This window comes from Psittacula echo (genome assembly GCF_963264785.1).
Source record: "Psittacula echo genome assembly, chromosome: 25".
NCBI lineage: Eukaryota > Metazoa > Chordata > Aves > Psittaciformes > Psittacidae > Psittacula > Psittacula echo.
In genome coordinates, this window is record NC_137760.1 from 2,722,641 (window position 1) to 2,748,199 (window position 25,559).

At 57.6% G+C, this 25,559-nt stretch overlaps 1 protein-coding gene across 2 annotated transcripts; it reads left to right on the plus strand.

Annotated features, from left to right (window-relative positions):
- The first annotated feature begins 675 nt into the window (after nucleotides 1-675).
- TET3 (tet methylcytosine dioxygenase 3) lies at nucleotides 676-24,410 on the plus strand. 2 transcript variants are annotated; one of them, XM_080634595.1, is made up of 10 exons: nucleotides 676-1,114; nucleotides 8,387-10,583; nucleotides 12,724-12,814; nucleotides 13,080-13,173; nucleotides 13,660-13,868; nucleotides 14,008-14,158; nucleotides 14,759-14,848; nucleotides 14,938-15,075; nucleotides 15,845-16,181; nucleotides 16,545-24,410. In XM_080634595.1, the coding sequence occupies exons 2-10, from the start codon at nucleotides 8,432-8,434 to the stop codon at nucleotides 18,284-18,286; spliced, it is 5,004 nt and encodes a 1,667-aa protein (XP_080490721.1). In that variant the 5' UTR covers nucleotides 676-1,114; nucleotides 8,387-8,431; the 3' UTR covers nucleotides 18,287-24,410. The 2 variants fall into 2 exon arrangements, with proteins under 2 accessions (XP_080490721.1, XP_080490722.1); XM_080634596.1 differs by lacking the exon at nucleotides 676-1,114 and adding an exon at nucleotides 3,384-3,651 and having other exon boundaries at nucleotides 8,391-10,583.
- The last annotated feature ends 1,149 nt before the right edge of the window (nucleotides 24,411-25,559 follow it).

Sequence of the window (25,559 nt, forward strand, 5' to 3'; positions counted from 1 at the left end):
AGCGCCTGCCTCGGCGCACGCTGCCTGCCCGCACATGGCTTATTTTAGGTTTACAAACATGACGGCCCCGTGCACGCGCCGCTTCCCCCCTCCTTCCCCGTGAGTCATCAACCCCGTCACCGGGCCGGGGAAGCCGGAGGCGGCGTTGGCGCTTCCCCCCACGGTGCTCATGACCCCAGCGTGGGGGAAAAGAACCAGCGAAATTCCATGGTTTATGGGTTATTTCCCCCTCTTTTCACCATTCCCATTTGGCGAGCGAGATGGGGAGGATGCGGGTGGCGGCCACGGCTGGGACGTGGTCCATGGTGGGGTGTTTTGGTGAGAACTGCGGCACCGGTCACAGGGTGGGAGAGCTGAAACGCTGCCGGTTTCCATGCCCAGCCCTACCTTGTGTTTTGGTAGCCGTGGGTTCAAGGCAGTGCTGAGTTTTGGGGATGGGTGAGGGTTTTGAGGGGGGGAGAAGCCGGAGAGACCCCAAAATGTGGTCAAGAGGAGCCGGTTAAAGCCTCAACGTGCAGCTCTGGTGAGCGTGGAGGTGCCGAAGCCCCCGCGGCTGAGCTCACCACGGAGCCGGTTGGCGTCGGGGCTGTGATGACTCAGCAGTGCTGGTGCTGACTCAGCAGCAGGGGAGGCAGCCGGGAATAAGGGGGAGCTTTAAATTTTGGGTGAGAAAAAGGAGGTTTTCGTCGTCCGACGTGCTGCTAACATGGTTTTCTTGTTGCTGAGCCCGGGTCCGTGCTGCCGGCCCATGTTTTGTCCTTGGAGAAGGGATTTCATCTAGCGGGGTTGTGTCTCCCACCTGCTGTGAGATGCTTTTCCCCATGGGGGACAGGTCTTGGTGGTGAAACCAGACCCGGCTTTGGCAGAGCCGGCGTTTTCCCTGCTCCCAGACGGGGCAGGGCTGGGCTCCCACTCATCTCCTGCCCCGCGGGCATCACGCCGCCAACTTGCCCGTGCTTGTCGGATGGGAGGGCGGCAGCGTGCACGGTTCTCCTCCTCCTCCTCTTCATCCTCCTCCTCCTCCTGTGCTGAAAGGTCGGGCTCCGTGCGGCACGGAGCGGTGTGAGGAGCCCCCACATCCCGGGAAAGGGGGGGACACCACAGCATCCCCCAGGTACGACGGGACAGGGGTGGGCTGGAGGGAAGCTGAGCACCCATGGGTGCTGGGGGGCACATCGCCGGCTTGCACCCAGGGTGCCATCAGGGTGCCCACTGGGGGGAAAAGCCCTGGAAATTGGGGTGCAGTGTGGTTAGTGCATGGGTGTAGGGTGGCTTTTCTTCTTGTTTCCCAAATCCTGGCATTTCCCCCCCTTGATTTGCAGTGCAGAGCAATCAGTGGGGTGGAAATGGCTCAGGAGGGGCTGGGAAGGGCCCAAACCTGATCCTGTGGGAGATGCTGGCTGGAAATTCCAGCCCAGCCCCACGGGGGTGGCTGTGGTAGGACAGTGAATGCTGCCGGGTGAGAGGCGAGGCCCCGGGCCTTCCTCCTGCAGCCCATGTGCTTCTTCCTTCTTCCAACCCAGGTGGATCCTTTTTCCTTCCCTTCATGTTCCCTTCCTCCATGTTCCCTTTCCCTTCTTCTCTTTGTTTCCCTTCCTCCTCATTTTCTTCTTCCTCTCCTTCCCCATTCTCTTTCTCCCTTTCTCCCGTTTTTACTTTCTCCCATTTCTCTCCATCCTGTTCTTCCCCATTTCCATTTTTCCCATCCCCTTCTTCCTCTTTCTCCTTCCCTTTATCCTTCCCCTTGTGCTTCGCCTTATTCTTACCCTTCTTCCCCTTCCAATTCTTCCTTTTCTTCTTCCCATTCTACCTCTGTGCCTTCCTATTCCTCCCTATCCCTTCTTCTCCTTCCCTTTCTTCCCCTTCCTCAGACTCTTCTGCTTTCTCTTCTTCACCTTCTCATTACCCTTCCTCTTCCCATTCTTCCCCTTATTCCCCTTCCCTTATTCACCTTCCCTTTTCCATTCTTCCCCTTGCTGTTTCTCCCTATCCCCTTCTTCCTCTTCCCTTTCTTCCTTTTCTCTTTCCCCTTCCTCCCATCCCCTCTTTCCTTCCCTTTCCCCATAGACAGAGCCACCTTTCCCCACCAGTGGGTGATTTGGCTTTGCCAGCGGGCCCTGGCGCCAATCTGGTAGCGGAGCAGCGGCACGAGAGGCTCCAGCTGTGTTTGAGGACAAAAACACTCCAAGAAACTAAAATAGCACCGCGGTTTTTTGCCTTTCCTCCTTCTTTTCCCTTTCCAGAGCCCGGCTCCCTCCCTGTTCGGCCAGAGCCGGCAGCCTGACGCGGCTCTGTGGCGTGCCAAGCCTTTCCCCTTGCCCTGTGCCAACTGGCGGCTCCGGCTCGGCTCTGTGCCGCGCTGGGAAGGAGCCTTGTAGTGGGAACACACGCCATGGCTTGGCTGCGGCAGTGTGCTTCCCAAAAGCTGTTCCAGTGGGAGCATCCGCTGGGGCATCGCTCGTCTGGCCCCAGTGCTGAGCATCCCTGCTCCAAGCATTCCTTCCCTGAGCGTCCCAACCCTGGATGTCTTCAACTGAACATCCCTGCTCTGAGCATCCCAATCGTAAAGATCCCTACGCTGGCATCCCAACCTTGAGCATCCCCTCCCCAAGAATTCCCGCCTCAAGCATTCCAGCTGTTGCTTCTCCAAAAGGGAAAACACTTCCCTGGAGATCTTCACCTGAACATCCCTGCTCCGAGCATCTGAGCATCCCCATTCCAAGCATCCCAACCCTGAGCATTCCCTCCCCAAATATTCCCACCTCAAGCATCCCAGCTATGGCCCCTTCAAAAGGGAAAACCTTTTCCCTGGCGGAAATGAGGAGGATGGAGATGGGAACAAATTTTCCACCTGGAAAAAAATCCCACCTCTCGCTCAGAAGCTCCCGGCATTGGCTGGAGCTGGGAATGGGACTGGAATCATGTTCAACTGGTTCATTGTATCCCAATGGGAAGGAAAAGGGGGTGAAATAGTGGCCTTGGAGAGGGGTTATGGATACAGGGGGTCCCCGAAAGCGCTCCCAGGGCTCGTGTGAAGCAAATCCGGGCTTCCCACTGCGCAGATCAGCTCAGCTCCCTCGGCATCGGTGCTATTCCGGCTTTTCTCCGGGCTAAATGAGGACAGGAGCGAGCAGCTCAGACCCAGCGCCGGGGTCAGCTGGGGCCATGGAAACAGCTTGGAAAACAAGGCGGGAGAAGCAGCCGCGGCTGCCCGCGGCGCCGGGAAGCAGCGGGACCATGAGCCGGCGCGGTGGGTACCCCGGCCGGGGGGAGCCGGGGGCTATCGTTGGGATCAGCGCTTGGGCTTCCCAGACTTCCTTTAATTCCCATTTTCAGGCGTGTTGAGCATGGATTTAGGTCCTTGCACTGGTTGGCTCCTCTCTGGCATCTCCCTTGCGAGTACCTGGGGACCATGGATGTGGTTTGGACTGGGATGGGTGTTTTCCGCCTCTTTGGGTCTGATGTGGTGATGCGGTGCCCCCCACCATCGGGCTGTGTGTGATGCCAGCAGCATTCCCTTCCCCAGCAAAGCCCTTTGGTTTGTTATTGCAGGCTCTGCTGCTCTCAGGGATGCTCCGTGCTTCCCCCCAACCCACGATCCCAACGGAGGATCCCCGGGGTTCTTTCCAGAGGAGGAAAACCACAAGGCGAGTGCCGGGGCTGGCCGGGCTCCACTGGCGCGGCGCGGGGCCGGCAGCCAAACTGCCTCTTGCCTCTTGGCCGGCCTGTGCCGCCGGCTGGCAGCGGCACCACTGACCTCCTGAGCACCCCGCCGTGCCCTCACTGCAGCCCCGGCACGCCGTGGGGCGGGTGTTCCCCCCCTGCAGCTGCCCAGATGCCATTGGGATGGGCTCGGCATTCCCAATGGTGTGTTCCCGATGAAATGCTCCTCCCAAATTCAGTGCTTTTAATGAAGTTGCGTGGTTTTAGCAGCGGGGTGACGCCGTGCGGTGTGTCCCAAACCGCTCGGCATGCGCTGAGTTGCTCTGTGCTCTGTAGCTGAACCATTTGGCTCCTGCCAAAGGGCTTAATAAACCCCAGAAATACTTGTACAAGGGAATTTCTGGGATCCTGGCAGGGTAAGCGGCTGGTTTTGGAGGATGAGGGGTTTAAAACCTGTTCCCCTCTTGGCTTTGGGGTCTGGGGGAGGCAGGATGGATGGATGAATGGATGGATGGATGTCCATCCTCTCATCCCCTGGTCGATGTCTATCTGGATGTATATAGCACTGTTGGGTATCCGGGGTTGCTGTATATAGGGACTGGGTTGTTGGATGTATAGGTCACTGGGTGTATATATCTATATCTATATAGGGTTGCTGGGTAGATAGGATTTGGGATTTAGGGTTATTGGATGTGTAGGTCACTGGGGGTGTGTGTATATATATATATAGCATTGCTGAACAGACAGGATTTGGGATTTAGGCTTGTGGAGTGTTTAGGGTTGCTGGATATATTGGTCTGCTGGATATATGGGAATGCAGTATATGTATGTTGCTGTGGATATAACAAGTTGTTTGGTATATAGGGTTACGCACATGGGGATATGAAGGTTGTTGGATGTATAAGATTGCTGGTTCTGTAGGGTTGTTAAATATATAGGGCTATTGAATATATAAGATTGGTGGATACACAAGTTGCTGGGTATATAGAGCTGTTGACTATATAAGATTCATGGGTATATATATAGGTTGCTGGGTATATAGGGTTGCTGGATATATGAAATTGGTGGATGTATAGGTTGCTGGGTATATAGGGCTGTTGACTATATAAGATTCCTGGTTATATATATAGGTCACTGGGTGTATATATATACGTATATATATTTATAGGGTTGCTGGCTGTTCAGGACTGTTAGATACAACCTTGCTGAACATGCAGGCAGCTGAATACACGTGTCACTGTATCCCTAGGCCACCAGCACGTATAGGGCAGAGGGATCTATAGGGTCAGCATCAGCAGGAGCTGCCGTTCCTTCTGGCACTACATCCAGCCCTCCCTGCCAGCTCAGGGGCGTGGGTCCCCCCTATAAACCCCCATGGGGTGTCTGTGTGGGGCCCATGCAGTGCTGTGGGGCCCCTGTCCGTGGGTCCATCCATCCCTACGTGCGCACGGCGCTGGGGCTAATGGCTTCTCCAGCTGGTTTTGCAGGGGGCGGGGAGGGCCGAGGCTCCAACAACTCCGTTCTCCTTCCCTCCCCGCATGGTCCTGCTCCATCTTCGCCTCCTGCCCCGCACATGTAAGTGCTGCCCGGTCAGAGCCATGCCCAGATCCGGCACCGTTCCCCCCGCTCCGGCACTCACCGGGTTATAAACGGCTCCGGATCACTCCCAGGGAGCGCAGCCCAGGCTGGAATCCCTCCAAGCCGGGCTCTGCGTGTGTGGTTGTGTTTTTTGCCTTCCTTCCTTCTGTTTAAGGCATTTAAAACCGGGGGGAGGGGAGGGGAAATAAATAAAGAAGGAAAAAAGAGATTTAAAACCCAAATGTTTTCATCCTCAGGGGGATTTATCCCCATTTATAGCGTGCAGAAGGGACCGTGCAGGAGCTGAGCAGCTGAGCTAACCCAAACCTTCCTTTCTCTTTAGTTTATATCCCTCCCCCTTCCCCAGCTTTTATTCTTTCCTGGGATGAATGGAAGGAGGTTTGGGCAGGGAGCCCTTCTTCCAGGGAAAGGAGGGATAGGTGCCCATGGCAGTGATTTGGGGATTTCTGTGGATGCTGCTGGAGTGAGTCGGGAGAGGGAAGAGGATTGATTTTTGGGGAGAAGCCCTGAGGTCTTTCCATCTTCCAGCCTGTGGGGCTGGGAGCAAGAGGAGCTGAATGAGAGAGCCAGGAAAAAAGGAATTTTTTATATATATATATATATATATAAAATTTCTTTTCCCCACTGATTTGAGGAAGGTTGTAGCTTTCGGATTAACCCTTTAGGAGCATCATGGGATGCTTGCTCCTACCTCATCTTCCTGCTGGGTTGATACCCTGGTTTATGGGATGGAGCAGCCCAAAGTGTCACCCTGGCCCAGCAGGCTGGTTTTTGGGGCTTCCCCTGCCCTTACCCAGCAGGTTCCCCCTCCTTGGGTAGACTCTTGGGGCCGGTGCCCGCTCCCCACCCAGAGCAAAACAGGTTTGTCATTGTTTCCCTGGGCTGGCGTCACCGGGTGCGATGCTGGGGATGCTTCAGGGCACGTCCTCAAGGTCTTGGAGGGGGCTCAGGGCTTTATCTCCCTGCCACCACGCTCTGCTGGGGAAAAACCCTTTTGGCTGGTGAGGAGGAGGAAGAGGACAGCGTAGGAAGGATGGGTGAGGCTGTTTCTTCCTTGCCCTGCAAAGGAGTGTGGAGGCGGCGTGTTGTCCCCACCCTGCCCGAGCTGCTGTTTCACCAGCACACCAAGCACTTGCTCCCCAGACCTGATGGACCGGTCCCATCGCTCTCGGCTCTGTTGCTTGGCTCTGGGATACTGCAGAGGGACTGGAGCCCCTCTAAAGCCCCAGCAGCATCAGGGCGAGCCCTGTGCCGAAGCAGGGATGTGCTGCGTTGGTGCTGTGCTCCCCTGGGAGCTTTCACCCCTTGGGAAGGGGGATTTTGGGGATAGAATGGTGCTGGGAGTGGTTCTGCCCTGGTTTCGCCGCAGTCAGCACCGTGCTTATCTCTGGTGGAGAAACCTCACCTTGAAGGATGCCTGTGCCAAAGCCATGGGGCTGGTGGCTGAAGGGTTAAACCCTCACGCCTGTCCCACTGAACATGGAGCAGTGACTTGGGCTCTGGGCTGCTGCTCCTTCCCACCAGCGGCTGCTGGCACTGGCCAGAGGCAGGAAGCTCTACCCGCAGCTTTGTTGTGTTTTTCCCAGTGAACTCTGCTGTATTTTTAGCCCTCAGGAAGCTCCCCCTTGGTTATCAGCAAGCTGCTAAATACACAACCAGCACCCCTGGCTGCCGCAGCACCGAAATCCCTGCTGCTGAGCCACGGAGCACAGAAAGACCCTCCCATCCCTGACAAAACCCCTTGAGACCGGACACAGCTTTGGGTGCCACCACCTCGGATGTCTCCAATGGTTTTGGTCTCCTCTTGGCACGCAGCCGGTGTTGTGGACGCCAGGGCTGCAGCTCGGCGTTGCCCGGGGCCCTGTGTTGATACAGACACCGGGTTATCCGAGGTGAAACGTCCCCTGGCACCGGCACAGCCAGCTCAGCAGCTTCCTGCCGTGCCACTGCCCTGGTGCGGGACTGCTGCTCCTGGCCAGGGGGTTTGTTTCAGGCTTGGGTCCAAGCAAAAACCCCCCTTTCCTCCCCGCATCGCTTCCTTCACTGGTGCAAGCTGTGGCACCAGAGCTGGGGATGCCCTCCCTGTCCCACATCCTGCCCTCGACGGGGATGGAAATCCCAAACTGGCCTGTGAGCAATAGCGAGAGCGGGAGGTGGGGTAGGGTGTGGGTGCTGGGGTGGAAACTCTCTGTCCACCCCCTGAGCTGTGCTGCTCCTTATGTAGCCCAGGAGAACCCACGCGGTTGTGGCTCGTGTGGCTCGTCTGTGTCTTCATCACCTGGATGTGAGAGAAAGAGATGGGGAAAGGGGGAATGAAAAATGAAATCCCAGAATCCCAGCGTGGTTTGTGTTGGAAGGGACCTTAAAGCTCATCCAGCTCCAACCCCTGCCACGGGCAGGGACCCCTTCCACTGGAGCAGCTTGCTCCAAGCCCCTGTGTCCAACCTGGCCTTGAACACTGCCAGGGATGGGGCAGCCACAGCTTCTCTGGGCACCCTGTGCCAGCGCCTCAGCACCCTCACAGGGAAGAGCTTCTGCCTTATCTCCAACCTGAACTTCCCCTGTTTCAGCCTGAACTCATCACCCCTTGTCCTATTGCTACAGTCCCTGATGCAGAGTCCGTCTCCAGCATCCTTGTAGGCTCCCAATAAACCAAGGGAGAGAAATGGGGTGAAGGCTGAAAGAGCTGGGGTTGTCTGGAGAAGAGAAGGCTCAGGGGGGACCTGATCGCTCCCTACAACTGCCTGACAGGAGGATGGAGCCAGGAGGGGGCTGGGCTCTGCTCCCAAGGAACAAGGGATGGGACAAGGGGAACCGGCCTCAAGCTGCACCAGGGCAGGTTTAGATGGAGCTGAGGAAGAATTCCTTGCCCAAAGGGTGCTCAGGCGTTGGAACAGGCTGCCCAGGGCAGGGCTGCAGTCACCATCCCTGCAAGTGCTCACACAGCGTGGAGCCAAGGCCTCAGTGCCATGGGTTAGGGGTGGCCTTGGCAGTGCTGGGAATGGTTGGACTGGATGAGCTTAAAGCTCTTTTTCAACCTGGTTGATTCCATGGTTCTATAGGGCTGCTGGCATGTGGGTCGCGGCAGGGGATGCTCACGTCTCTCCTCTCTCCCTCCTCACAGACAGGTTCGGCGGGCGACCCGGTTGATGGACCCAGCAGAAGCCAAATGGAAGAAGGGCCAATTAATTATGTGGAAGAAAGGCGGCTGAAGGAGGGCAGCGGGCTCAGCCTGGCCAATGGGGCCCGGCCGGAGGCAGGGGGCCCGGCGCTGATGGAGCCGAGCAGCTGGTCCCCGGGCCAGCTGCCTGCCACGGGGAAAGCCCACTTGGAAGACGTCAGGAACCTGGTGGCCTTTTCGGCTGTGGCTGAAGCCGTTTCCTCCTACCGCCTGCCAGCCCCGGCGTCGCCGTCGCTGCTGTATGAGAAGTTTGACTCGGAGATGAGCCGGGGCGGGCTGAGCACTGCGGATGGGGTCCCACGAGGGGAGGACCTGCACGCCCTGAAGGCTGCCTTGGCTTTGGCTAAACACGGTGTGAAGCCCCCCAACTGCAACTGCGACGGCCCCGAGTGCCCCGACTACCTGGAATGGCTGGAGCAGAAGATCAAGATGGCTCTCGGCGAAGAGCCGGCCTCGCCGCGGCCTCGCGTCACTGACAACCCCCTGCCACCCCCCCAGGATGGTGCTATTGACCCCCAGCCGGTGCCTGAGCCCGCCGAGCCGTGCCCGCCCGACGGCCTCCCCTTCTCTCAGAGCGCGTTGACCATCGCCAAGGAGAAGAACATCAGCCTGCAGACCGCCATAGCCATCGAAGCCCTCACGCAGCTCTCGGCCGCTCTCCCCCAGCCCGCCGGCGATGGCCAGCCCCCCCCGCCACCACCACCGCCGCCCCCCGCTGCCCCCTTCGGCCCCGGCCCCCTCGCCCCATCGGGGGCCGTGTGGCAGCGAGGGGATGAGCCCCGTTATCCACCGGAGCCGGGAGCAGCGCCGGAGCCGTTCTTTGGTGCAGCACCGCCCCGGGGGGGCTTTGCAGCAACGTGGGGGCTGGAAGCCGAGGGGGCAGCGGGGGCTGGAGACCCCATGGCAGAGCTGGAGCAGCTGCTGGGGAACGCTGATGACTACATCAAGGCAGCTTTCAAGAGACCTGAAGCAATAGCCAGCAAAGCGACGGCGCCTAAAACTGAGCCCTCCGAACGAGCACCCGCTAAAGAAGTGCCACCGAGTGGCCCCCGTTTGCCACTGGCACCCCCAGAGCCTGACCTGCACAAGAAGACACAGCTGGTCCTGCAGCAACATCTCCATCACAAGCGCAGCCTCTTCCTTGAGCAAAGCCTGGCAGCAGCGACGGCGGCACCCCCGGATCGGCCGAGCAGCTGGTGGGCTCCCGGCGCCCCATCTGTGCACCCCAAGCCCTTCGAAAAGCAGGCCAAAGAGAAGAAGAAGAAAACAGCACCCGAAAAGCCCCCCCCGGCCAAACCGCTCCGTAAGCAAGTGCAGATCAAGAAGGCAAAGCAGAAGGACTCGCAACCGCTCTTCCTGCCCCTCTGGCAGATCAGCCTGGAGGGGTTTCGGGCGCCCGCCGAACCCCCTGCCGAAGAGATGCAAACCGAACCGCCGCCGGCCTGCCCGCCTCAGCCTGTTGCACTACCCCTGCCCGCCGCTTGCCCCCTGCCACCAAACCCCCTGGATGGCTGCCCCCCGGCTCCCGACTCTCAGGAAAGGGGTGCCCCCGGGGGGGGCCCCCAAATTCCCCCTGCGCCGGCGGGTTCAACCAGCGCTGAGGAGGCACCGGCCCCGGCCCCCATCATGGTGGATGACAAGCTGGAAGAGCTCATCCGGCAATTTGAAGCTGAATTTGGGGAGAATTTCAACCTGCAGCCCCCTGAAACACCCGCCACGCTCACCACCGTGGCTGCCGAGGTGCCGGGGGGGTCGGTGCCAGCCCTACAAGTGCCCCCCAACGCCACCACCGCCGTTTCAAGCAGCACTCCCCAAGCCGGACCCAAAAGCTTTTCGTTCTCACCGGGGAAGGGTCCGCTTTCGGAGCCCCCTTTCACCGCCCGGTCCCCCAAACAGATCAAAATCGAATCTTCTGGTGCTATCACCGTGGTGTCCACCACGTGCTTTTACTCCGAGGAGAGCCAAAACCCGGACGTGGATGACACCGACGGGACCCCCACCAAGGACGAGGTGCCGCTGACGCCGACCCTTAGCGGCTTTTTGGAGTCGCCGCTCAAGTACCTGGACACGCCGACCAAAAGCCTCCTGGACACGCCAGCCAAGAGGGCACAAGCGGAATTCCCAACCTGTGACTGTGTTGGTGAGTGACCGGTCGTGCCGGGGGGTGCCGGGGTGGTGGTGAGCCCCTGGGGGGGCATTTCTGGGGGGGATGCTGTGCTTGCACAATGGAGCTCACTTTGGCTTAGAACTGCAGAACCAGTTGGGTTAGAAAAGACCAGAGGAGGCCACGGAGCTGCTGCGAGGGCTGGAGCAGCTCTGCTCTGGAGCCAGGCTGAGAGAGCTGGGCTGGATCAGCCTGGAGAAGAGAAGGCTCCTGAAGGGGTGACCTTAGAGCAGCTCCAGTGCCTAAAGGGGCTGCAGGAAACCTGAAGAGGGGCTTGGGACAAGGGCCTGTAGGGACAGGCCAAGGGGAATGGCTTGAACCTGCCAGAGGGGAGACTGAGATGAGCTCTTAGGCAGAAGCTCTTCCCTGTGAGGGTGCTGAGGCGCTGGCCCAGGGTGCCCAGAGAAGCTGTGGCTGCCCCATCCCTGGCAGTGTTCAAGGCCAGGTTGGACACAGGGGCTTGGAGCAAGCTGCTCCAGTGGAAGGTGTCCCTGCCTGTGGCAGGGGTTGGAGCTGGATGAGCTTTAAGGTCCCTTCATCCCAAACCATTCTACGATTGAATGTTCTATGAATAAGCACCAAAGCCCTGGGTTTTTTTGGTGTGTGTTGGCATCTGTTATACTTCGCAGCAAGTGCTGGAGAATTCCCACCTGGTCCTTGCAGTTTACCTCCATCCAAGCACGGGCAGTTGGATCTTTCCTCCCCAAAATACAGGCACTCTGCCCTGGGGGGAGCAGGGTGAGGATTTGGGGCATCCAGCCTCGGGCTAACCACTAGTTGTGTGCCCTTTAGTTGTGGGGCTGCCCTTTAGTTGTGGGGCTGATGATTATTTTCTTACAGATGGCAGCAGGAATTACCCTGAATGGCACCAAGTGAATGAAAAGGCTTTTCTGGAGCTGCTCAGACTCTGGAGTTTCTCCCTGCAGTGCCAGGATTTGGGTTGCTTTTCCTTCTGCCGCATGGTTTAGGGGCTGGAACAGGGGGGATTCTCTCTCTGTTTTCCTAAGGAAAAGCTGTGGGAGGAAGCAGTTAAGTGGGAGCCAAGCTTTGGTGCTTTATGAGGTGGCTGTGCTGTTAGAGGCTGTGCTAACCCAGCCTTGGCTGCAGGCCGTATTGATCCCTGTCTGGGCAGCTGCAGTCCAGCTGAGCCCGGCTTTCTCCTCACCCTGGATCCCAGCCAGTGAGACATGATGGGAATGGAAATCAGGGCAGTGAGAGCAGAGGGATGGAAGGACACATCAGGCAGATCTGCCTGAGTGCATCCCACCCAGCGGTGTTGGAGCATCCCTGCGCAGCCGGGATTGACCCCTGGGCTTCCATGGATGCCGGGAGCATCTTTGCTTCCTGTGTCAGCACCTTCCCTCCCTAAAAGCTCCGAGGGGTTTGCTGCTGTGGGGGTACTGCTGTTGGGGGTGAGGGTTGTTGATTGCAGGACTGTATCCCCAGCATCCTTCTCCTGTATCTTAGCATCCTTCTAAAGCCCAACATCCTCCTGTAGCCCAACATCTTCCTCCTGTAGCCCAGCATCTTCCTCCTGTAGCCCAGCGTCTTCCTCCTGTAGCTCCAGCATCCTTCTCCTGTAGCCCCAGCATCCTTCTCCTATAGCCCCAGCATCCTTCTCCTATAGCCCAGCATCTTTCTATAGCCTAGCATCCTTCTCCTGTAGCTCCAGCATCCTTCTCCTATAGACCAACATCATTTTGTAGCCCTAACATCCTTCTCCTGTAGCCCAGCATCGTTCCTGATACAAATCCTCTGTGCCAGGATGGAGCCATGGTTGCTGCCAGGAAGCTTGGAGGGGCTGTGGCTGCTCAGGGAGGTTTCCATGTCCGCGGAGAGGATGTGTGCTGATGGGTGCAGGTCTGAGCACCCATTGTTCCTCAGCAGCATTTTAGTGTCTTCCAGAGCAGAAAATGAAGAGGATCCACTGGGCTGCTTAATGAACCCCATATGTGTCTTCCCTTCCCTGATGCTCTTAGGGGGAGATGCCACTGAGGAACCCTTGATTTTTGGTGCAGAAGTGCTTGGTTTGAAGGAATTTGGGGTTGGGCATCTCTTGGGGCAGATCACAGAGGTGCAAATCCCAAAATCCCTGTTCCCCTTCGTGTCTGTGCAGAGCAAATCGTGGAGAAGGATGAGGGGCCCTACTACACCCACCTGGGCTCGGGGCCCACTGTGGCATCCATCAGGGAGCTCATGGAGGAACGGTAAGGAACCGGGGGCCCGAAAGTAAAGGGGGGACTGATGGGTCCTATAAGGGAAACTGGGGGGCCTGTGAAGGTGAATGGTGTCTGTGAGAATGAGCAGGGGCTCTGAAGGTGTGTGGAGTCCTGGGATGTCTTGTGAAGGCAAGTGGCATCTTGTGAGGGTGAGTGGAGGGGTCCATAGAGGGCAAGTGGGGTCCCGTGAGGTGAGTGGGGAACTCGTGAGCACGGGGATGGGTGTGCAAGGCTGATGCCCATTCCCTGGCAGGTATGGAGAGAAGGGCAAGGCCATCCGCATCGAGAAGGTCATCTACACGGGGAAGGAGGGGAAGAGCTCCCGGGGCTGCCCCATTGCCAAGTGGGTGAGTACCTGTGCCTTGGATCTTGTCCCCCCTTGGCAGTGCCCACTGAATGACATGTCCGTGCCTGCAGCCGTTGGGCTGGGCACAACACCCAGCCTGGCACCCCCAAGCCCACTGGGGTGAATGCACCCATGGGAGCTCCAACAACTCTGCCCACCCGAATTCCCACTGTGGAAGGCAGCCAGGACCCACTTTTGAGGTCCTCCCCATAGAATCAACCAGGTTGGAAAAGAGCTTTAAGATCATCAAGTCCAACCATTCCCCAGCACTGCCAAGGCCACCACTAATCCATGGCTCTGAGGCCCTTAGGCTACATGGTTCATGATGTATGACTCCAGCACTGCCCTGGGCAGCCTTTTCCAATGCTTGAACTTCCTTTGGGGAAGGAATTGTTCCTCAAATCCATCTAAACCTGCCCTGGTGCAGCTTGGGGCCATTACCAGGAAGTATTTGCTGTTGGAGTGGTCTGACCCCTCTGTTTTCCAGGTGATCCGGAGACACAACCAAGAGGAGAAGCTGCTGTGCCTGGTGCGGCATCGGGCCGGCCACCACTGCCAGAATGCTGTCATCATCATCCTGATCCTGGCCTGGGAGGGCATTCCCCGCACGCTGGGGGACACCCTGTACCAGGAGCTCACCGACACCCTCACCAAGTATGGGAACCCCACCAGCCGCCGCTGCGGCTTGAACGACGAGTAAGTCACAGCACTCCATTAGTCCTGTTGGGAATGGGATGGGAAGAGCATACGGGAGGTTTGGGGATTCCCTCCCTGTTTTCAGAGCTGCCGTCACCACGCTGGTGGCTGATGTTCCTCCATGGTGTCCCTCTTGCAGCCGGACCTGTGCGTGCCAAGGCAAAGACCCCAACACCTGCGGCGCTTCCTTCTCCTTCGGCTGCTCCTGGAGCATGTATTTCAATGGATGCAAATATGCCCGGAGCAAAACTCCTCGCAAGTTCAGGCTGGTGGGAGATAATCCCAAAGAGGTGGGTGACATGGGTGGGGTTGTGGGTTTGGACCTCTGTTTACCCTCACGTTTTGCAGGGGAGAGGCCAGAAAATGAGATTCCTGGTGGGATTTTTGATGAATTAGGGAGATCATAGAATCATGGAATGATTTGGGTTGGAAAGGATCTTAAGCTCATCCGGTTCCAACCCTCTGCCACAGGCAGGGACACCTTCCACTAGAGCAGGTTGCTCCAGGTTCTGAGATCTCCATGCAGCTTCTCCAGATGGGGAAATGGAGGCCAGCCTGATGAAACCAGAGGACAGCTTTAGGTTCATGTCCTAGAACCAGACTTTTGGAGTGACAACAAGTGCTGGTATGGGGTGGCACAAATGGGTCCTCTCTAGAAACCCCACGGGGGATGCCAGAGGGCTCATGGGTCAGGCAAGCTGAAGCACAACAGATGCTGAGGGTGGAGGTTGAATGGCCAAAATGTCACCAAGAATTGAAGCAATGTAGTTTGTGCACTGGAGGACGTCATATGAAGGGTTGGGTGCCATGTGGTGTGCAGAGGCTCTGTCCCAGTTCCATCCCTGCTGCCGAAACCCCTGGGTGACATCCTTCTCTTTTCCCTACTGCAGGAAGAGTTGCTCCGGAAAAGCTTTCAGGACTTGGCCACCGAGGTTGCTCCACTTTACAAGAGGCTGGCACCACAAGCCTACCAAAACCAGGTACTGGCTCATCCCCTTTGGAACACATCACCTGGCAGCAGTCATGTAGGAGGTTTTGGATAACCAAAGCCCTCTCCTCCTTCTCCCAGGTTACCAATGAGGATGTGGCGATTGACTGCAGGCTGGGCTTGAAGGAGGGGAGGCCGTTCTCGGGAGTGACAGCCTGCATGGACTTCTGTGCTCACGCTCACAAAGATCAGCATAACCTCTACAACGGCTGCACAGTGGTAAGCAGGGGGCTGGTGGGGCTTTTGGGGATGCTCCTCCTTGTGTTTGGGATGCTGTTGGGGGCTGTTCAGCCTGGGGAAGAGAAGCTGCACCTCAGAGCAGCTTCCAGTATCTGAAGAGGGCTACAAGGATTCTGGAGAGGGGCTCTTCATCAGGGACTGTAGTGATAGGGCAAGGGGTGATGGGTTCAAACTGAAACGGGGGAGGTTCAGGTTGGAGATAAGGCAGAAGCTCTTCCCTGTGAGGGTGCTGAGGCACTGGCACAGGGTGCCCAGAGAAGCTGTGGCTGCCCCATCCCTGGCAGTGTTCAAGGCCAGGTTGGACACAGGGGCTTGGAGCAACCTGCTCTAGTGGAAGGTGTCCCTGGCTGTGGTAGGGAGTTGGAACTGGATGATCTTAAGCTCCTTTCCAACCCAAACCATTCCATGATTAATTTTATGATTCATTCTGTGATTCATTCTATGATTCATTCTGTGATTCTACGCTCCTTTTTGAGCCCCTCGGCTGTCCCCAGTTGTCATCCCTGCATGACTCCACTGGCTGCTCCTCAGTGGTTACACACCTCAGATGAAACTGTTCAGGTCTGTGGGGTGCTGAAGCCACCCCAGCTGGACTAAACCACGCTGCTAGCAAGGACCATGCGTTTGGTTTTGTCTGACCCACCCTGCAGGACGTTCCCAAATGCCCGCTGGGGGACCAGTGCGGGCTCGGGCGGGAGGACGCCAGGTTGGGTGGCTTCACATTGATGGTGTCCTATGTGTCCCGCAGGTCTGCACGCTGACAAAGGAAGACAATCGCGTGGTGGGGAAAATCCCTGAAGATGAGCAGCTGCATGTCCTCCCCCTCTACAAGATGTCCAGCACGGATGAGTTTGGCAGTGAGGAGAACCAGAACGCTAAGGTGGGCAGCGGGGCCATCCAGGTGCTCACATCCTTCCCTCGTGAGGTCCGCAAGCTGCCCGAGCCTGCCAAGTCCTGCCGGCAGAGGCAGCTGGAGGCGAGGAAAGCCGCCGCAGAGAAGAAGAAGCTGCAGAAAGAGAAGCTGATGACACCGGAGAAGATCAAGCAAGAGGCGCTCGAGCTCCCCACGCTCCAGCAGAACGCAGGTAATGGGGGCAGAGGCAAAGTCCCACCACCCTGAGCTGTCTGGACCACACGTGAGGGGATGGGGATGTGGTTGGGTGCTGCCACGGGGTGGTGGTTGTTGAGCTCTTGGCATGTTGAGGTGCAGGGTGGCATTTCTGTTGAGCCTGCCTGGATTTTCCCTGTGCTGCAGGACACTGGGAAGCTCTGAGCATGCAGGTGTGAATCAGTGCCAGTGCACGGGTGATGTTGACCTCCACACTTGCTTGGCAGCACCATCACCATGGGGTTTTTGAGTCCAGCTGAGTTGTTGGGGTCCTTGTTCCCCACCAGTGGCTTCCTGGGCTGGCAGTTCACAAGGGGCTGTGTGTGTACTGTGCCTGCAGGTATGGCCTTGAAAAGCGGGCTGCCTCCCCAGCCACTGAAACCTTCCATCAAGGTGGAGCCACCGAGCCACTACAACGCCTTCAAGTACAACGGCAACGCGGTGGTGGAGAGCTACTCGGTGCTGGGGAGCTGCCGGCCCTCCGACCCGTACAGCATGAACAGTGTTTACTCTTACCATTCCTACTATGCACAGCCCAATCTGCCTTCCGTGAACGGGTTTCACTCCAAGTTCGCGCTTCCCTCCTTTGGGTATTACGGCTTTTCCAGCAACCACGTCTTCCCCTCACAGTTTCTCAATTACGGGGCACCCCGTAATGCCTCGGGGAGCAACTGGGTGAGCAACGGCTATGAGAAGAAGCCTGACGTCCCGGCCCTGCAGGAGAGCCTCAACCACACCTATGGGAATACCAGTTTCCCTGAGCCCATCCCCAACAGCGTCCGGAGCAAAAACCATCACCAGCGCACATACGAGCGGGCTAACCGCTATGCCAGCCAGCAGAAGGCAGCAGCGGCCGGGGCGCACAGGACTAGCTCAGGCTCTGAGGAAGCCCAGCCGTTTGCACAGAACTGTTTCAGCAGCCGGCCGATCAAGCAGGAGCCTCCAGATCCTCCACCAGCCATTGAGTCCCTTGCCACCGCAGCCGCCATGCCCGGCACCGGTTTAACCCTGCCGACCATCCCGGCACGCACTGCGGGGCTGGAGCAGCGGTGGAGCCCCTTCAAAGCATCCCGGGGCACGTCTTCTTCCCCAGAGAGGACTAACACGGCGGAAGGCTCCTGGAGCTCCCTGGCACCGGGTTCTGGTGGGAGGGAGAAGCCCAGCGCCTTCAATGCTGCCGCGCGCTTGCCGCCGCCACCGCCGGGGAAGCAGTGGCCCAATGTTGTGGTGGGAGAGGCGGCGGCAGCGGCGCGGAGCTCGGGCTTGCTGCCGAAACCATGGAGCCCCTGCAAGCTGGGGGAGGCGGCGCTGTCTGGCACGGGCACCTCGAGCCTGCTGGGGCCATTGGGTTTTGGCTCATCCCTGCCGGGGCTTCCGAGCTTCCCCGAGGAGCCGTGGGGCTCGGTGAAGGCGGAGGAGCGCAGGACGCCGGTGCCCAGCCCTGGGCTGCAGGAGAAGCCATGGGAAGCTTCGGTGGGTGAGAAAGGGGCTGTAGGGACCCGCCAGGAGAAGCCGTGGGATCCATTTGGCCTGGAGGAGGATCTGCCGGAGAAGACGGTGAAAGAGGAGGAAGAGGAGGAGGAAGAGGAGGAGGAGGAAGAAGAGGAGGAGTGGTCGGACAGCGAGCACAACTTCCTGGATGAGAACATCGGCGGGGTGGCCGTGGCACCGGCGCACGGCTCCATCCTCATCGAGTGCGCCCGCCGCGAGCTCCACGCCACCACCCCGCTGAAGAAGCCCAACCGCTGCCACCCCACACGCATCTCCCTGGTCTTCTACCAACACAAGAACTTGAACCAGCCCAACCACGGCCTGGCGCTGTGGGAGGCCAAGATGAAGCAGCTGGCAGAGCGGGCTCGGGCCCGGCAAGAGGAGGCGGCACGCTTGGGTCTCCCGCCGGATGCCAAAGCCTTCGCCAAGAAACGCAAGTGGGGCGGCGCGTTGGCGACCGAGGCGCCCAGCAAGGAGAGGAGGGACTCGGTCCCCACGCGGCAGGCGGTGGCCATCCCCACCAACTCTGCCATCACTGTGTCCTCCTATGCTTACACCAAGGTGACGGGCCCCTACAGCCGCTGGATCTGAGACGGAGGCAACCGCCACGGCCCCATCTTACCTCAACCGTCAGCAGCGCCGGCGCCCGGCGTTGCTTCGTGGTGCTTTCTCCTCGGGCGTGGGGGAGAAGAAAAGGATTAGGAATAAAATAGACAAAAAGAAGCAAAACACAAGAAGAACAGAGGAAAAAAACCACCCAACCCACAGAAAGCAAACCCAAGGTCCAAACAGCGGAGCTGGCGCGGGCGCACGCCGTCGGAGGGCTGCGCTTGGCGAGGAGTTGGCCGACAGAGCAAACCGTGGTCAAACCAAAAGAGGACGGTGCTGTTTGCGGCTTTTTGGGAATCTCATATTTATATCTCCATGGGGTTTTTAATCCAGCCTCGTGCAAAGGGCCGGGGGAATCCACAGCGTCCTTTGGCAAAGGAGAGGTTTTAATCCCACTTAAAAATAATGCCTATTTATTGGATTTTATTTTATTTTATTTGTTACTCCGACCACAACGACGAAGCCGATCTTCGAGAGAGAAGCCAACGTGGAAAACTCAACCCAACCTTGAACACAAATCAAATGCAACCCGATCACCAAACCAGCTTAAAGGCAAGAGGTTACCCCCTCCAGCTCCAACACACGGAGGCTGGCGGGGGCTGGTGCTTCACCATCAGCCAGACACGCTGAAAATCCAACCATGTTTTTGCCCAAGGACCTCAAATTACCTGTTTTTCAGCTTGAGGAGTCCTTTCTTACAGCGAGGAACGTCCCGGCACGGCGCGTCTTCGCTCGGCTCCTCGCCGCCGGCGGGATCGGCTCCGCTGGGATGGATCGAGCCGGCGTCTTTCCCAACGCCAGAGACCTCAGGACACGTCCGGGCTGGGGGCTGCCGCTGCCGAGGGCTTGGACTTGGGGGGGATCCTTTGCTGATGGTCCCAGGAACGGCGGCGGCAGCTCTAAAAGGAGCCGACAGGACACAAAAAGATCCAAAACCAGGAAACAAACCCACCCCAAGCCCAAACTGTGAATAGCTGGTGTTGCTCTTGTACATCACTGTTGCTAAAGTCTGGTGCTTTCCGTCTCCGGGGGACTTTCTCCGTGCAATCGGCTCTGGGAAGAGCGAATCCCAGGACTCGGCTGGCCAAAAACCCCGCTGGTCCGCCTTCCCTGCCGGTGCCGGTGAGCACCGCCGGGGCTCGGTGCTTTATCTCTTCCCCTGGGTGCCATCCCTTCTTCCTACGGATCACCGTTCTTCCCGCAAAACCCTCTTTCCCCAAGGAACAACCCAACCAACGCCGACAACAACCGCGTGGTGCTTTTCGAACAATCTCAGTCGAAACTTCCCGCCCGTTGCCGATGCCGAAGCCGCGCCAGGATGGATGGATGGATGAATGAATGGATGGATGGATAGTCTGGTGGAAGGTGTCCCTGCCCATGGCAGGGGGTTGGAACTGGATGATCTTAAGGTCCTTTCCAACCCAAACCATTCTATGATTCTATGGATGGATGGATGTATGGATGGATGGATGTATGGATGGATGGATGGGCGGGTGAGGAGCTGCCCTGTGGCTCACCGGGAGGGCAGCGTGGCCGAATCCAGGTGCCGGCGTCCCCGGGGAGGTCATTGCTTTTGCACTTTGAGGTGCCTTTTGGAGAGCCAGCGAGCCAGAGCTGACGCCGTCACCGTGCAGAAATCCCCTTGTGTTTACTGGTCCCCCCCTTCCTTCCTTCCTCGCGCACTGGCACAGATCAGCAGGATCTCGGTTGAAAGCAGCCGGGTCATTTCCGTGCTCTTGATTTTAAACCTGTAAATAGGGAAAGAATTTTTTTTAAAAGCACTTTCACCTAGATTTAAAAACGAAAGCGAAACTTAAAAAGAGAGAAAAAAGCCCCCAATTCCTTCCCCCCCCCCCCAACCCCCCAACAACTTGAAACAGCTACATTTGAAACCAGATTCTTGTGGGAGAACTGTAAATACTGGCAGAATATTTAACATGCTTCGTCCGTCCTTCAGAATTAATCCCCTTTTTTGTTCTTAACTTTTAACCTGTAAAGTCGCGTATATTTGACAAGGAAACTCAATGAGCTATTACCGCTTTTCTTAGACATCCCCAATAGCATATCAGGATTGGAGGAGTCGAGGGCGAGTCAGATTGTAGGGATAACCCGCAGGCGATGCTGGTTCCAATGTGGATACGGTGAAAATGGGACCGGGCCGATCCCGTTGGACGGGGCCGGATTCGGGTGCCGGCCCCGGTTGGCATCGCCTTGGCTGTCGTGGCGCGGGTGCCTTGTGAGCTTTGCCTGGATGCGTTTGGAATCGGGAGGAGAAGGGGGTCCGTGTAACCTGTCTGAGTCCTGCTTCCTTGGAAGGGGTTGGTTTTGGTGCAGGGATGGCGGGGGGGGGTCGGTCCGGCGAGATCAACCCCGGCATGAAGCGGGGAGATGCCGGCACCGCGGGTCGGGGAGCGAGAACTGCTGCAGTCTCACGTTTTTACACTACATAACGTCTAAACCTACCTCAAATCTCAGTCATTAGAAAGGAGCACGCTTCAGACTTGTACGAAAACTCAAAATCTATGCACAGCTCTTTACCCCTTGCTGCTGAGAGGCTCTTTTTCCAAGCTAAAGCTTTCCCTTTCCCCGGCCCGGCGCCCGCGCTCGTCCCACCCGTGCCGAAGCCACGGTTCAGGGGCACTCACTTATTTTGGGGGGGGGGGGGCATGTTTTTAATCGCTTCGGGGTGCAATGGGGACCTCTTTTTGCAGCAGGTCGTGGCCGCAATGGTGCTAGAACAATGCCCGTGGTAGAAACCCTGGGGAGAGCTGGGCTTGGGGAGCCCCAGCAGGCTCCTTCCATCCTACTTGTGCTCTTCCAGCCACGGTGCTTCACTTTGGGCAGGAAATGGGAAGTGGTTTGGGGTTCCCCCCCCCCCCAACTCTCGGGACAAGGGGAAGGAGAAGGAAAGCAGAATCCCTGAGGTGCCTCAATAGCTGATTTTTTCCTTTTAATACTGGAGTATGCTTTGTGGGCTCTATAAGGCATATTTTTATTCAGTGAAATCTTGTAATCCAAACGGTGCTAATGGTGTTTTAACAAACTCTATCACGCTTCTGCCTGATTCCATCTCGCCGAGGTGCTACTAAATGTACATAACGAAACTCGGGAACCAAGGAAACAAAAGCAAAAAGCAATGTCGTGGAGAAGGAGGTCTTAACTTTACCGGAGCGAGAGCTCGAAGCGTGCCGGGAGCCACTTGGGTTTATGCAAACCAAGATCGGAGCCGTTCCCCTCCGGAGCGAGGCCGCGGTGCTGATGTGGTGCTTGGAGGAGGTGCTCAGTTGAGGTGCTCGGCCACAGGTCCTGGAGGTGGTGGTTGGATGCGGTGCCTGGGCTCAGCCGGGGTGTGTGAACATGGTGCTCAACAGCGGTGCTTGGACGTGGCGTGCGGACACGGTGCTCAGCCAAGCATCGTGGATGCGGTGCTTGGATGTGGCGCATGGACACGGTGCTGGGCTGGGGTATATGGACATGGTGCTTGGTCATGGTGCTCGGACGTGGTGCTTGGTCATGGTGCTCAGGCACGGTGCTCAGCCATGCACCATGGCCGTGGTGCTTGGCCGTGGTGTGTCAACACGGTGCGTAGACATGGTGCTCGACCACGGTGCTTGGACATGATGCGTGGACATGGTGCTCGGGCACGGTGCTCAGCCATGCATCATGGACGCGGTGCTTGGACGTGGTGTGTCGACGTGGTGCGTGGACATGGTGCTTGACCACGGTGCTTGGACGTGGTGTGTGACCACAGTGCATGGACATGGTGCTTGACCAGGGTGCTCCAACATGGTGTGTGGAAATGGTGCTTGGGCACGGTGCTTGTCCATGGACGTGGTGCGTGGACACGGTGCTCGGGCATGGTGCTTGTCCTGCACACCATGAATATGGTGTATGGCCATGGTGCTCACCAGGGTATAGGAACATGGTGCTTGGAAACGGCGCGTGGACATGGTGCTCAGCCACAGTGCTTGGACACAGTGTGAGAACATGGTGCTCAGGCAAGGGATGTGAACGTGGTGCTCGGGCAGGGTGCTCAGCCTGGTGCATGGGGATGCTGTGCATGGACAGTGCACGGTGCACAGCCACGCTGCAAGGGCATGGCATGTGGATGCGGTGCTCCAGCACCGTGCATGACCACGGTGCTCAGACACGGTGCTTAGATGTGGTGCTCGGGGCATGGGACACAGTCGTGGTGCACGGCTGTGGTGCTTCCACAGGGGCATGGTGCATGGATGTGGTGCTTGGCCATGGTGCTTTGGCACGGTGCTTGGGCACCGTGCGTGGACACAGTGTTTGGCCATGGTGCTTGAGCGCAGTGCTTGGCACCATGCATGGACACAGTGCTTGGCCATGGTGCTTGGGCACGGTGTTTGGCACCATGCATGGACACAGTGCTTGGCCATGGTGCTTGGCACCATGCATGGACACAGTGCTTGGCCATGGTGCTTGGCCATGGTGCTTGGCACCATGCATGGACGCAGTGCTTGGCCATGGTGCTTGGGCATGGTGCTTGGCACCATGCATGGACACAGTGCTTGACCATGGTGGTTGGCACCATGCACAGACACAATGGTTGACCATGGTGCTTAACCATGGTGCTTGGCCGTGGTGCTTGGCACCATGCATGGACACAATGCTTGACCATGGTGGTTGGCACCATGCACAGGCACAATGGTTGACCATGGTGCTTGGCCATGGTGCTTGGCACCATGCATGGACACAATGGTTGACCATGGTGCTTGGGCACAGTGCTTGGCCATGGTGCTCACCCACCATGCACAGACACGGTGCTGGGCCATGGGCGCCCTGGCGCTGCTGTGGTTGAGCACCGTGCCCCTCCATAGCGCTCGTGCACAGCCCCTTCTCACCCATGGTGCCACCGCACGCGGGCACCGCTCAGCACCGCGCTTGGCGCTGCCCTCACCCCATCGCTCATCCCCATGCCCGCACCACGCTGTGCGCCCCGCAGCGCCGCGCATCCCGCTTCCGCCCGGCTCTTTCTTTCCCCCCTTTCCCGCCCTCTTTTTGTCCATGTTTTGGGGTTTATTGGTGCTAATTCCTTCCCCTTCGGCTTCCGTCAGCGCTGGGGCAGCAGCTCCCCCCCGCGCCCCCCAACCAAGGCAAATACCTCAAACCCCCCCCCAATTCCCCAAGCGAATCCGGGGCGAATCTTTCCGAAATCAGGGATCCTTCCGCAGCGGTTTCTTCCTTAATTATTATGGGGTTCCCCCCCCTCCCCCTTTTTTCCCTTTCCGCCCGGGTTTGTCCCTCATTTTCCCGCATCCTTCAGGGATTTCAAACCGCCGCAATTTCAGCCTCATTTTTAACCCCAGGAGCAACTTTTTTGGGTTGATTCTTGTGTTTTTTTGGGAACCGCTTGGTTTTCCCACCACGACTCCCCCAAAAAAACCCCATAAAGAGGTAAGAATTCCACCACAACCCACCCATCAAGCGCCATTTCTTCAGAGTCGGGAATTCCATTGGAGGCGGGGAGGGATTTTGGGGGGGGGGGGGTGTTTGGGATCATGGAGAAGGGGAGCGGGACGGCGGCAGGCGGAAAGGGGGGGACACATTGGGGGTGTCCCAGCGGCTCCGAACCATTCACACTTGAAGATTCCTGGTTGGGACTGTGGTTACTTGAAATGAAGTTTTGATCCGGGGCGGATCGAGGACCGGTAGATTCTATCCCCATGTCTCAAGGCAATAGGATTCATGTGTATTAAACTGTAGATACTTTTAGGACAGTAAATTTATGCTGATAATTTTATTTTGTATAATTTTCCCCGTTTTCCTCTTTACGTTTGATTTATTTCTCCCTTTTAACACCCTTTCCCCCCCCCCCCCTTTTTTTTTCCGTGTTTTGGTAAATTTATTTTTTAGGATGCCTAAAAATGACAACTTTTGGATCCTTCCCCTTCTTTCCTCCCCCCCCCCATTTTGTTGGTTGTTTTTTTTTTGTTGGTTTCATGGCTGGGTTTTGGTTCTTTTTTGGTTGATTTTGTAATTTGTATTTTATTCTGCGTTGCCGCGGCCGCCGGGCTGTGAAGTGTATTATTCCTGATACCTTTAAAATATTGTGGGTGTTTTAATAAATTTTATATTTATTTTTTGCACTCAAAACGTTGCCCTCCCCTCCCCCCCCCTTTCCCCTCCCCCACTTCTGCTTTCCGTGTGTTTTGGGGGCTGGGATGTGGGATTCAGGAGGGGTGGGTTGGGAAGGGGACCTGGCATCCTAAAGGGGTTGGTTGGTGAGAGGAAGATGGGGCTCTGTGTATTGGGGAGGTGTCAGGATGACGACCAATGGTGGGAATAGGGTGGGGATGTGGTTATGGGGAGAGTGTCGGGATGAGCATCTGGGGATGGGATGGGGAGGGAGGAAGGGACCAATGGAGGGGGGGTAAGGGTTGGGGTCGGTGTTTTAGGGGGTGGGTCAGGATGGTGGCCACTGCTTGCATAGAGGAGCCTGGACAGAAAGGTGGTGCTGGGCATCACCTACGTACACAGGGCTCTGCAATGGTGCTACTCAGGTGTCCTGGAGCAGAGCAGTTAAAGGGGTTTAACAGTGAGACTGAACTGGTTTTGTGCCTGTAAGCACAACTCCCTTAAGGCTCCCAAGCCAAGTGAACCAGAGCCTACCCCTGCTCTCCGCAAGGACCAGTCAAAGCCTCAGTGCAGTTGGTGGCATCCAAGCAAGTCAGGGGATGCAGGGACAGGACCAGGGGATGCAGGGACAGGCCAAGGGGAATGGCTTTAACCTGCCAGAGGGCAGGTTGAGATGAGCTCTTCAGTTCTTCACTGTGAGGGTGCTGGGACACTGAAATGGGTTGAACGGAGAAGCTGTGGCTGCCCCATCCCTGGCAGTGTTCAAGGCCAGGTTGGACACAGGGGCTTGGAGCAAGCTGCTCCAGTGGAAGGTGTCCCTGCCCGTGGCAAGGGGTTGGAACTGGATGAGCTTTATGCTCCCTTCCAACCCAAACCAGGCTGGGATTCCGTGATCAAGCAGCACCCGCGCTGCTTCCAGCAGCTCTGATTGACTCCTGAAGCAGCTCTTGCTGACCAGCCCTAACTTACGGGCTGCGGCGGGTGGAAGCGATGCGCTCGCTCCATCCCTCCCCACTCCCTGGCCTGCAGTGCCCCTGCGTGGCTGTCCCCGCAGCGCAGGCTGAGCGTGCAGCTCAATGAGTGTTAATGGCCAACAGTATCCTTAATCCCTGCGGAATTCCTCTTGCTTTGCCCTGGAACGTGCCATCCGCAG